This window comes from Anarrhichthys ocellatus, unplaced genomic scaffold (assembly GCF_004355925.1).
Source record: "Anarrhichthys ocellatus isolate YVR2014 unplaced genomic scaffold, GSC_Weel_1.0 scaffold6, whole genome shotgun sequence".
Lineage (NCBI taxonomy): Eukaryota > Metazoa > Chordata > Actinopteri > Perciformes > Anarhichadidae > Anarrhichthys > Anarrhichthys ocellatus.
Genome location: NW_022280036.1, coordinates 10,880,209 through 10,892,006, shown reverse-complemented (window position 1 = coordinate 10,892,006; position 11,798 = coordinate 10,880,209). Strand labels below are relative to the sequence as shown.

Below are 11,798 nucleotides of genomic sequence, written 5' to 3'. Positions count from 1 at the left end.
CCCCCCCCCCCCCCCCCCCCCAGTCGGGAAAGAAACTTTCATCACTGGTTGATTTATGGGTCGTTGGGATTCTCCCCTGAGATGAGAAATTCTTCTTATAAAAATGAGTGCTGTTTTTGTGTTGTTGTCCAGCACCAGTTCTTACAATTGGACGTGGGAGATTTAGGCAACGGTCACATGTTCATGTGCCACTAAGGATGGTCTTTGGGGCACAATAATACATGCTGTTTCATTGTGCTTTACACACACACACACTTACATATTCACAACCTCTCCTCCAGAACTGTGGGTCATTGAGGAGCTGGTGGGGTGGAGTCAGGTCAGTGTAACGCGGGGCCTCATGGCAGGAGACAGTGTTGTTTGAAGCGTCATTAACTCTTATAGGGCTCTGAGCTGTCCCTTGAAGTTTCTAACTATAGCAGGAGGCACGGGGGCTAGACGCGTATGTCATGGTCAGTAGCACTACTCTAAAATTGATTTGTTTTATGGTATAAAAAGTGAAAGACTTCATGAACCCTATGGCATTGCCATTGATTTCTCTTTGACACAGTCATAAAAATATTCTGAATAAACAAATTCAATATCCAGGTATTATTCTTTTATCTTTGCAGTCTGAATAAACTATAAAGTGAACCTTGAGTGAGGGCGCTTGGAGTTGAGTATTCCAGTGGCCAATGTGATAACGTTACGGTATGGGTTAAGAGTTCAGTTATCATTAAAGTCTGCTTTTCACATCAGAGAACTGCTGAAACCAAACAGGCACAGTCCAAAGAGTTGTTAGAGAGCTTCAGAGGGAGAGCTGTTGGAGGTCAGGAGGCTGGAGAGGGCCACAACACTGTCTTTAAAGACTTGGACCGGGGGGGGAATCTGGATTTTACAGCTCTGACTTCACACCGGTGTTATCTTCTGACATGTAGAGACTGTACTCCACAGCATAAAATGAGTGGCTGAAGTATTAACAACATATCACCAGTTTCATGAAATACTATCTAATGCAAGTTAAAGGTAGAATGTAGGGTTTTCCTAAAAAGAAAGTGTTTAGACTTGACTAATACAAAAAATAATATCTCTCAATCATTTGTGTCTGTATCTGCAGAGGCCGTGCCCTCTGCCTGTATTTTCTTATTTTGCTGTCTGTGGGACGTTTCTGGGCGTCAGCCTCTAATAAAAACATGTACCGGCCAGGTGCCAGATCATAAGCACGCATCCAAGAGGAAGCTACGAAAATGGTGGACATGTGTGTGTATATATATATATATATATATATATAAATCTTGCAAGTGTTCTTCTGGTGTCATCGCCCAACTTTGAATGTTGTGTTTACAAACGGAGAAATCTTACTCATTCTGCCCTCAAGGTCAATTACTGTAGTCCACCATTATTATTACTAATAATTGATCATGTAACTTAAGAAATAATAACTTTTTCGTTGACATTTCCATTATGGTGACTAATTCTATAAAAACTTAAGTTTTCTCCTGGATGCAGCCCATTTTCAAAATATGTGTGTTTTTATATCAATCAATTCAAATATCTTAATTCTGCATTCTTTAGATCACTGAAGTGAATCTCTGTGAGAGTTGAACAGAGAGATACTTTAATACATTTTAAATGGAGCCTCGTCGCATGTTTTGTGGTCGCTCTTTCATCCTGCACATTTTTCTCTTTATGGGTACTAACGTCTACTTCATTTGTCCATAGGCCCGCTGGTTCTGGGAAGCCTACTTCAGCTCCATGAAGGCTATTGGCTTGACAACGCTCCAGATCATCAATGACCGCATCTACCCCTATGCTGCACGAACTTATGAGCAGTGGAACAATCCTCCCGTGGTGGTATGTAACTGTGTGGACCTGATGTTCATGTGCCTTTTGCAAGTATTTATAACCATAAGCCATGGAGCAAGACTATTATATCCTCACCCTCTATTCCTAGCAGACATGTGAGTGAAACCCATCCAGGATGGAGCTTTGACCGTACAGACGCTCACAGTGCCACACAAGCTTCCCCACTCTCCTGTGCCTTGTAAACCGAAGCCTCTGTGGAAGAGTGACAGAAGATGCCTTCAGTCTTTCTGAAGCGCCACACATGCTGCGCTTCACAGTTTGGTGTTCACCCAGCTAGCTCTGAGGCAGCCAGTTTGTGTCAGCAGTTCTGCTCTAGGAGGATGCCTCCGTTGTGGTGAAAAATAAGTTCCTGTGTGTCTGAGTCATGCGTTTGTAGAGAGTATGGTGTGTGTGTGTGTGTGTGTGTGTGTGTGTGTGTGTGTGTAGTATCCCTGTGGTTGTGGGAGTTTGTGGCTGCAGACAGCTTGGCTGGGCGACCATCTCTCAGGAGTTGTTAATCAGTACGGTCTGATCTAGAGTCTGTGGGGTAGAGGCGTGGCCATGTGAGCATGTGTGTGGATGCACAATGGTGTCTTTGCATCTGTCAAATGTCTACAAGTATCCCAGTATAAGTAGATCCACTGCAATGCTAAGTTTAGAGCGATGGCAGTTGCAATCAGGTTGCGTTGAGGGCTGTTCATTGATGTTTGTCGTTCCGGAGTAATAGGCTGGCAGTCAAGCTGACATTGGTTGCCTGTTTTCCTCTGAGCAAGTTTTGTTACTTTGTAGTTTGTTAATTAATCAGCAATTACACCTGACATCGCCCACTTATGGCAAAATGTTTTGGCAAAGTGTCGAATCCATCAGTATCACTCGGGTCTCGAGGTTTGTCGAGACCCAGAGGAGGTTATTTGTGTCAGGGTGCAGACCTTTGGCCATTCCAGCCTGAGATAGGAGATGAGGTGTTTTCTCGATGGATTCAGTGAGTGGATGGTGAGAAGAACTTGCGCTGAGCACTAAATAAATCAGGCAGACATTTTTCCCTCCTGTAGTCTTTAGGCTGGTAATTGAAAGCACATTTCCCAGGATTGCTGGTGCCTTTTGGAGGGGCGGGGGGTGGGGGTTCAGAATAAAGGATAGGCTGCTTTTTGTTTTGGAGTTGTATGTAGTGGGCTTGTTAGGTTTCTACAAGCATCTCAGAGTTAAAAAAAAAAGATGTTGTTGTGATTACACCTGGGTCTTATTTGATCACCATCGTGTTTAAAAGTTCCAGCATAGTCTGAGTACCATGCACTATAAAATGTAGTATGCTATGTTCACACTACGAGGCTACAAGTAGTTTTCAATGGAAGCTACAAACTGACGCCTTACACTTGCTGCTGCATGATGGGCGTGATGCGCTACAAATCAAAGTTGAGCTGGTCTCATCTTTTTTTAAGCACTCCAATGACGCAGTTAAGCGTCGACCAATCACATGTTTATGTGGGAATGGGAATACTTTAAATACCTTTTAAAACTGAAACTCAGCAGTTTTAACCTCAGAGTTATTTTCTTTTGAAAACCAGTTTGCTGAAATAGAGCCAAGATAATAAAAACACACATCACTGTCCTAGTGCTGGTGGAGATGATACTGTATCTTAGGTTTCAACTTTGTTTGCGTCGTTCAGAAACGATTTGAAAAATCAGATTTAGTCTAACATCTCTGTACATTAGTAATACTTCTATTTGCGAATGTGGTAAAGTTGAATGTGAAACTGTATTTGCGTTTCAGTGGAAGTGTTTCTACGGACAGACGGATAAAGGCACTTTGCAGATTTTCATTTGATCTTGCTCATAATCTAAAAACCCCTAAAATAACAAAGAACCACTCGAGTAGTTCAAATAACCAAATAAAACTCCTCTTTTATTTTTTTAGTGTCAGTTTAAAGTCCAAAAACACATTTGCTCCTTCAGATCTGTCTGACGTAATGAACTGCGGCTTTCTTTTCATCTAATTTATTCAGTTTGACAAATGACTTCAGTGGTCTCTAACCTCTTTATTCTGTTTAAATGCATCTTTGCTGGGTACAAGTGTTAGTTTAATTATTTCCCCCTCGGCTTGTTTGACAACGTGAGAATGACCACAAGGAAGTTTCCACTTGCCAGTAAAGTGATGTTTTATTGGTGACGGGAGTCACTGATGTATTCTAAAAGGCAATGGCCGTGTCTCTGTTGACAGACTTGTGTTGCCGCTGTGGGAGGAGCCACATGATCACTGTGAAACGGGGTTTATGTGGGCTTCAAGAAGCCCACAGATTGACTGTGTTAGATATGCTCCCATTGCCCTTCTCAGGCTGATTGTCACTGTAACCAGAGTGGAACATTTTTGGAGCCTTTGATAAAGTTCATCAAGAGTGAACCCTGGAGCTCCGATGTGTGTCTGTGTTTGAGTCGCACAAGCTTGTAAATGAAAGTTTGTCTTTTTATTTCACTTGAGAAAACATTCTTTTATAAACAAAAGCAGTAGTTGTGCCGGATGTGTTGTCACTGTTATCCAAATGACTAACGTTTTGAACTTAAGTATTTAGGACACATGCCATCAGTGAAACTCACCTGTGGCTTCCTTACTTGGCATTGTGACTGGAAGCTTTTGGCTTCCTGTGCTTTGCCTCTGTTAGCCCCTGAGAGACATTATCGGATGAGTCTCGCTCCATAATAAAAACCATAATCTGGAAATTACTGCCTGTGACCTCACGGTCCAGTGAAGCAGTATTATAGAGCATAAAATCATGGAAAACATGACAGATGGGGTTAACACAGAGGACAGGAGGCTATAGCGCTGCACTAGCTTTCCATGGAAGTGAAACAGAATGAAAGAACAAGATGTTTGTGGCCTAAACAGTGTGTGTGTGTGTGTTTTTCTTTTGTTTCCTATCTTGTGCAGAAGTGGTCCAGTGTGAACAGCCCTCTGTTCTTGCCACTTATCCCACCCAGAGCCCCTGGGTTCACTGCAGTGGTGCTGACCTACGATCGCGTCGAGTCTCTTTTCCGGGTCATCACAGAAATCTCTAAGGTGCCTAGCTTGGCTAAGCTGCTGGTGGTGTGGAATAACCAGAACAAGAGTCCTCCTGAGGGTGAGTGGAACACATTCTCATTAAAGCTAAGACACTTCATGAAGCTTTCCAAAAGATATAGTTTGTCTCTGCACTCAGTTTAGGTTTCTGTCTTTCATTACTGTCCATCATCAGTCGTAGTCCATCATAGCTGTTGTTAGTTGTTATTTATTACTCCGTGTGCTCAAATTATTTGCCTTAATATGGCAATTAAGTACACACCAGTTAATCGTGCCTTAGCGCGTTGACTGCTTCACTCAGACTGTGCGGGACCTGGAATTAAATCAGTCCTGCTGCTGTATAGAGTTGGCAAATGTAATGAAGCAATGAGACCACTTTGAAAGTGCTCCCTCGTGGCTGTGAGTTGCCTTTTCATGAGAGGCATCAGCGGCGCCTGGCTGGAGCTTTGTGACCTATTAGAATTAACTAGAGGCTATTGCCGGGTCAGGCTCAGAGGGCTCAGTCCAATATGAAGGCACAGTTCCCCATCAGCACCGTGCCTTGATCTGGTGTGTTTACAGGCTGCCATCTTTTCCTGTTTTTAAGAAAATGCTGACCAAGTAAAGTAATGGGGTTGTTTTTCTCTTTTTTTTTACACAATATAGCATTATTGTTGCATTTTGTTTTGTTGCTTCTTGAATATCGTTTAGGAATTAACAGTATCTGCATTTTGACCCATGCCGAGGTAGCACTAAAGTTTTACACTTCACATAATAGCCTCATTCCTGCTGTCACTTTCCAACCTAAGAAATAAAAGAAGGGATGACGGCAACACGGGCAGAGTGAGAGAAGCAATTCTGGGCATTTAACGTAGCAATTTTACCGAGAATAGCTTTTGACAGGAGACCTCAGACGTGGTTAGCAGGACCTGAAGCTCTTCTTATAGGCTGCCAGGTCCCAGTTCCACCATTAATGAGGGGACACATTCTGTGTGATCCGTCTGTGCCACAGTCCGTGCCATGGACACTGCCCAAGACGTTTGAAAGGCTCCCCTGACAAAACACTTTGTATCATAGTGTGGTTAGATTTGCACATGCTTGAGGTTAGCTTAGCTATATGAGTCAGTGAAGTTAAACTCTCAGAGCACCGTTTTCCGCTGGCAGGACGTGCTTCAAATAACTCTTTCAGTGGTAAATAATATCAACTTTAGACACTGATAGTGTTCATATTTCTAGATGTTGTTCAGCCTTTAAAAAGGCATTACAGTGTGACATACTGTCTATACAGTATTTACCTATGTAGGGCGGCAACTAACGAACGTTTTCAAAGAATTATTTTGGAGATCATTTTCTCAATTAGTTGATTAATTGCTTGGTTAATGAAATGTCAGAGAATGGTGTAAAATGCCCATCACTGTTCTACATCTACCAAAAACTACAAAATCCAAAGATGTTAAACTAACAGCAATATAAGCAGCACATCAGTAAATGGTGACTTGGCCTACGGCCCACTGATGAAAGTGTTGCAATATTTATATATTTGCAGTATTATAAACTGGCCGTACACAGTTGAAATACCCAGAAATAAATGCAATATTAAGTTACTGACTTGTATAATGAAGTAATCACAGGAAGTGCAACGCATTTGTCAGTGAGGTTGACACTGACCACTATCGTTCATTATAGATGCATCTACAACACAACGTTCATTTCCGGCATTTTTTGACGGCGGATCAGTTTTACTTTCAATTTTTGTGTTGGCGGACTCATGCAGTGTGCAGCATGAAACCAGATCGAATCGGTTGCTCACAGGATGATGGAAAAAAGCCAATTTTTACCTGACTTCTTTATTAAAATGACAATAGTTAGTCTTGCTCCCGCCGGTATTCTTGGACCTGTAGCATTAAACCGCATCTGCTGTTACTACCAGTTAATAGGGTCAGGACTGAAATCGTACGGATTGCTACTTTAACCGATTCAGCTCTGTATCGTGTAAACAACTATAAATGCGGTTGCTATTATTGTATTGTTTTCCTCCTTCCAGAGTCTCTTTGGCCAAAGATCGGCGTTCCTCTCAAAGTGGTGCGAACAAAAGAGAACAAGCTGAGTAACCGCTTCTTCCCGTACGACGAGATCGAGACAGAAGCTGTGCTAGCGATCGACGACGACATCATCATGCTGACATCTGATGAACTGCAGTTTGGCTACGAGGTGAGAAAAAGAAAACTTAGCCTTGACCATGCTTTCCTATCTTTCCTCTGACGGCACGTACTGCAGGGACGCCGTTGAAATTGATCCCAGAGTTTAAAGTCATTCAGGAGGATTACGGTCTCATTCTGCTCTCGTTGGGGATTTGACTGCCTGCTGAACGTGTTTGATGTGTGAGGAATGACGACGGGTCTAGAACTGATGCTTTCCATGCCCACATACCTGTCGGGCCCCACTTAGCCAGGCACACTCACCTGAATCCATTTAGAAGCCGTTTAATAAAATTGTGCTCAGTTTAAGGATAATTACATGGAATTGTAGGCCGGATAGGGGAGCTGTCTGTCTGCTGGTGTCAAAGCCTGAGATATTCAGCCAATCAAAAAGCTATTTCTATCTAAAAATATCTCAAACTACAATCTTTGAAACACCCCTTAATCATTCGTGTTTTAGTGTGAGACATCATTTTATCGCCTTTAGTTCAATTCACGTGAAAATGAAGGACAATCTGTTTCCTGTCCTGCTCCAGGTGTGGAGGGAGTTCCCAGACCGGCTGGTGGGCTACCCAGGCCGGCTGCACCTTTGGGACCACGAAATGGGGAAGTGGAAATATGAATCGGAGTGGACCAACGAGGTCTCCATGGTCCTAACTGGAGCCGCCTTCTACCACAAGGTGACATGGGAAAAAGATTAAGAGGTTTTGTCTGCTTGAGCTACGCTCCTTCCACGCTCGTTTCCCTTGCTGCTGCTGGGGTATGCTTGGACTTTTGCTTAGTAATGATGCACACAGCACCAATTTTGAAAAGGAAAATGTCCATCACATCTGGATATCGGATTTAAAAAAATTCCGTTTGCAGAAAGGATTTGAGAATTCCCGGTAGACCTCTGTTATGGGTATGTGGAGTATTTCAGGGAAGAAGATTACAGTGATAGACGAGCAGCGTGTCATAGGTAGAGCAAGGTTATCTCACTTCTACTTAAAACTTACTTAAGTTCAAAGCAAGTCCTGGTGCAGTGGTGCCTCCTACATACTTGGGTCACCATTCAAACAGTGTCTGCATTGTTGTACATAATGCAGTATATCTATATATGACACCTCGTAATCATTTGTTGTTTCCATTCCAGTACTTCAACTATTTGTACACCTACAAGATGCCTGGAGACATCAAGAACTGGGTGGACGCTCACATGAACTGTGAAGATATTGCCATGAACTTCCTGGTGGCTAACATCACGGGCAAAGCCCCCATAAAGGTGCGTCCATATCTCTGACGGAGCAGACCAGCATCTCTGGGTTTGATCAGTTCTCACCCCTTCGACTTCACCCCCCCCCCCCTTTCCCATCACTCTGACTGTGCCCAGGTGCAGGGGGCCCGAGCTTAAGCCCAGCCTTAACCTTCCCTTATCTGCGTGTCACTCACTGGCACTCCCCCTCTGAGTATGTTATCCTAAGCTCACCGGGGCTCACGCACACCCTGCCATCAAATCACAAGCTGCAAACTTCCCTACGCCTGCAGCCGCTCTCCCACCGTATCTCCCATATATCAGGTTCCTTCAGAAAACACCCACCCTCTCCAACCGACCCCTCCTGTCTTCCTCTCTCGGTGTCGCTCACTTTTCTTCTGCACACACACACACACACACACATTCACAGGTTCAGAGTGTTGGGGGTGTAAATGTTAGATGGGGGTTAGACAGAGGAAAGCCATACTCCATATATCTCTCCAACTCCACTGATGAGATGACTTTTTTTTTTTTTTTTTTGCTCAACAAAAGTTCTTGTAGGATGTCATAGACTTATTTCTTCAGACCAGACAGTTTTATTAGCGTCCGTCTGGGCTGCTCAGGTTTAACCAACAGTTGTAGTGAGCTGACATTACTGGTGTGACTTCTGTTCAGGTGACCCCCAGGAAGAAGTTCAAGTGCCCTGAGTGTACTGCCATTGATGGACTGTCCCTGGATCAGACGCACATGGTGGAGAGGTATGACACTTTGTTTTGGAAAAATCGGGAATGAAATGAGCAGAAGTAGAATCTGTTTATTTATTTTTATTTTGTGTGTGTGTAGAAACTTCAACTGGAACTCTCTTGTTCCTCTGTTTATCTCTGTAACTAAAGCAGTTTTGCGTGCGTTGCACACACCACATTACTTTGGCTTGGTCTTGTGCATAACTAGTTATTATAGCTGTTTGTCTTTGGTTTTCATCCTTCTTTTTGCTTTGTTCTGAATATTAAAATGCATATTCGAATTTGGTTACAAAAAGTGAGCGAAAAATTGTTGTTGGACATTTTCTCCCCAGTTTTCTATTCACTTCCTATTACCAGATGTATTTCTGCTCATTGCAAGAGATCCTTGTTTACAGTAAACTGCAGTCAACAGAGTCTGGTCGCTGCAGGTCACAGTGACATCAAATATAGGCAAAATATATCCTCTACATGCCAGGACATTTAAGTATTACCTTATGTGAAATGCAGGAAAGAAAGTATTTGAGGAAGATGGGCACCTTACAATAGCTTAAAGGAAAGCCAAGTAAAGACCTCATCCATCTACATCAATTGCAAACGTTACTAATCAGAAGCTGCAAAAGTGTTTTAGCCTGTTTTTAAAGTAAATAAGTTGTTTTCGTCCCTAGATCTGAGTGCATCAACAAGTTTGCATCGGTGTTTGGCACGATGCCTCTGAAGGTGGTGGAACACCGTGCGGACCCTGTGCTCTACAAAGACGATTTCCCAGAGAAGCTCAAGAGCTTCCCCAACATCGGCAGCCTCTGACCGGTCCGTCGTAGCCTCCGTCACCAACATCGTCTTTTATATCAAGACATCAATATTCGGGCTAAAGCGGCACATGCGGCGCCTCTCACCTTTTCCATGTGATGAGGATGATGACTTGTTTATTTGGCTGAAAGTGAAAGATATTCTCAAACATTTACCGATATGAATGCACACACTGTTACATGATCTGTTATTGGAGGGTCACCCTGAGTGGATGTGTGATGGACAGGCTGGCTGGCTGACTGAAGGCTTGTGGTTTCTCACTGTTACTGTTTGGAGCTGGAAGCTTTGAGCTCCAGCTGCTCTGGAGTCAGTGTATACAGTGTATATATTTGTATTTCGCAGCAGTGCTGTATAATAGTCATAATGTATGATGCTCCAACCAGGAATTATTATTTTTTATTTTTATTTTTTCAAAAGATGACATGGACCTGATTATTTGTCCTGTATTAAAAGTAAAACATGTTTCATTTACATGACGTATATATGCTTGGATGACGTATCTGTGTAGGCTTTATCGATCGGTTAATTGAGTGTGATAACAAACAGTATACAAACCAAGATGATGTACAGTAAATGTTTCACATACGTTCTGCTTTAATCAGATTGCGAAGCTGGTACCATGAATTTAAAATTTAGAAAGATTAACTAATGACTTTAAAAAGACTGCTGAACATCTTGAATTGTCATTTCATACGGCCTGAGCAAGCTTTTTGTTATGTTTATGTATAACAAAAGCAGCGCTGCTAATTTAAGCAGCTACTACGTCATTTCATGAGCTGAGTTGTGTGTGTGAACACTGCATAAGCATAGGAGTAACTATTTGTTTGCCATGCATTCAAAGAAATGTACTGTATAATATTAGACGATTCCCAAATCCACACTTTTCAAAACAATTTGTATAAACTGCAATGCATTGTTTTTCATTTTCCATTATTCCTGTTGTGTGTGTATATTTTTGTCTTTTATCAAAATTTGTCCCAGCTCTAGTATTTTGGCTATAACATTGAAAGCAATGCCATCTTTAAGATGTTAACCTTGCCCAGTGATGGTTTTATTTGCCTTTTTTATTATTATTTTCATAAGGTCAGTGAAATTATTTAAAAATTTTTTGACTGCTTTTATGTATCCGAGTGTACATATGACTTTTTAATACACGATAAGTAAAGACAACACTAATATGTCTCAAAATATTAATGTTCCTTTTTCTGTGTGTGTGTGTGTGTGTGTGTGTGTGAGTGTGAGAGAGAGAGAGAGTGGTGGGAAGAAGAAGAAGAAAAAAGACTTTTTTTTTTTTTTTTTTTTAACTTTTTCTTTACTCCAATCTGTGACCGTCTGACGCAGACCTTCCGTGTCACATACGATGCTCTGCGCCACTCCAGCCCGTCACCTGTTGTTAATATACGCGGCCTAATCCACCCTGTTCAATGTCAGCAGTTCAGAAGGGCGCAGTTTGTATTATTGTCAACTTCAATTAGTGCGAAACTCATGCGGGCTGTGCGATCTCATTTCAGCACTCGTCTCTTCAAAGGGACAGAAATGTGTGTGGATTTGAGAATGGGACTAAATGGTGACACAATATGTTGGCAAGGTGCTGCAATGCAATAACATGCTGCAGATTCAAGTTGTGGCCGACCAGTTTATTTAGCTGACGACTTGAAAGGCTTTTCTTTAGACTGGGAGTGATTTGAGAGATCTCTACTAAAAGGAGAATAGTTATCTGTGTTAACAGCTAGAGGGAACCACCATTACCTTCTACCTTCTATAGACCATTTAAACATAATTACATTGCTAGGCAGCAGCTTGGGTCCATGTTTACTTCCTGTCTGCTTGTGTCATTCTCACACCGCAAAACCGGAAATAAACTGATTAGTTTGAAACGTTTACAACTGAAGCGGTCTACTGTGTTTTGCTGTTTTTAACCTCGTCATGGATGTACTACCTTTAAATGACAAATACAAATTCTG

General features: G+C 42.2%; 1 protein-coding gene across 4 annotated transcripts in view; it reads left to right on the top strand.

Annotated features, from left to right (window-relative positions):
• The window catches only part of ext2 (exostosin glycosyltransferase 2), a 19,207-nt gene extending 7,482 nt beyond the window's left edge, over positions 1-11,725 (top strand). For all 4 annotated transcript variants that reach the window (XM_031846069.1, XM_031846066.1, XM_031846067.1 and 1 more), the window contains 7 exons: positions 1,702-1,833; positions 4,748-4,937; positions 6,900-7,066; positions 7,590-7,733; positions 8,186-8,314; positions 8,960-9,042; positions 9,693-11,725. In XM_031846069.1, coding sequence (XP_031701929.1) covers positions 1,702-1,833; positions 4,748-4,937; positions 6,900-7,066; positions 7,590-7,733; positions 8,186-8,314; positions 8,960-9,042; positions 9,693-9,831 — 984 coding nt within the window. In that variant the 3' untranslated portion in view covers positions 9,832-11,725. The remainder of the gene's footprint in view (positions 1-1,701; positions 1,834-4,747; positions 4,938-6,899; positions 7,067-7,589; positions 7,734-8,185; positions 8,315-8,959; positions 9,043-9,692) is intronic.
• The last annotated feature ends 73 nt before the right edge of the window (positions 11,726-11,798 follow it).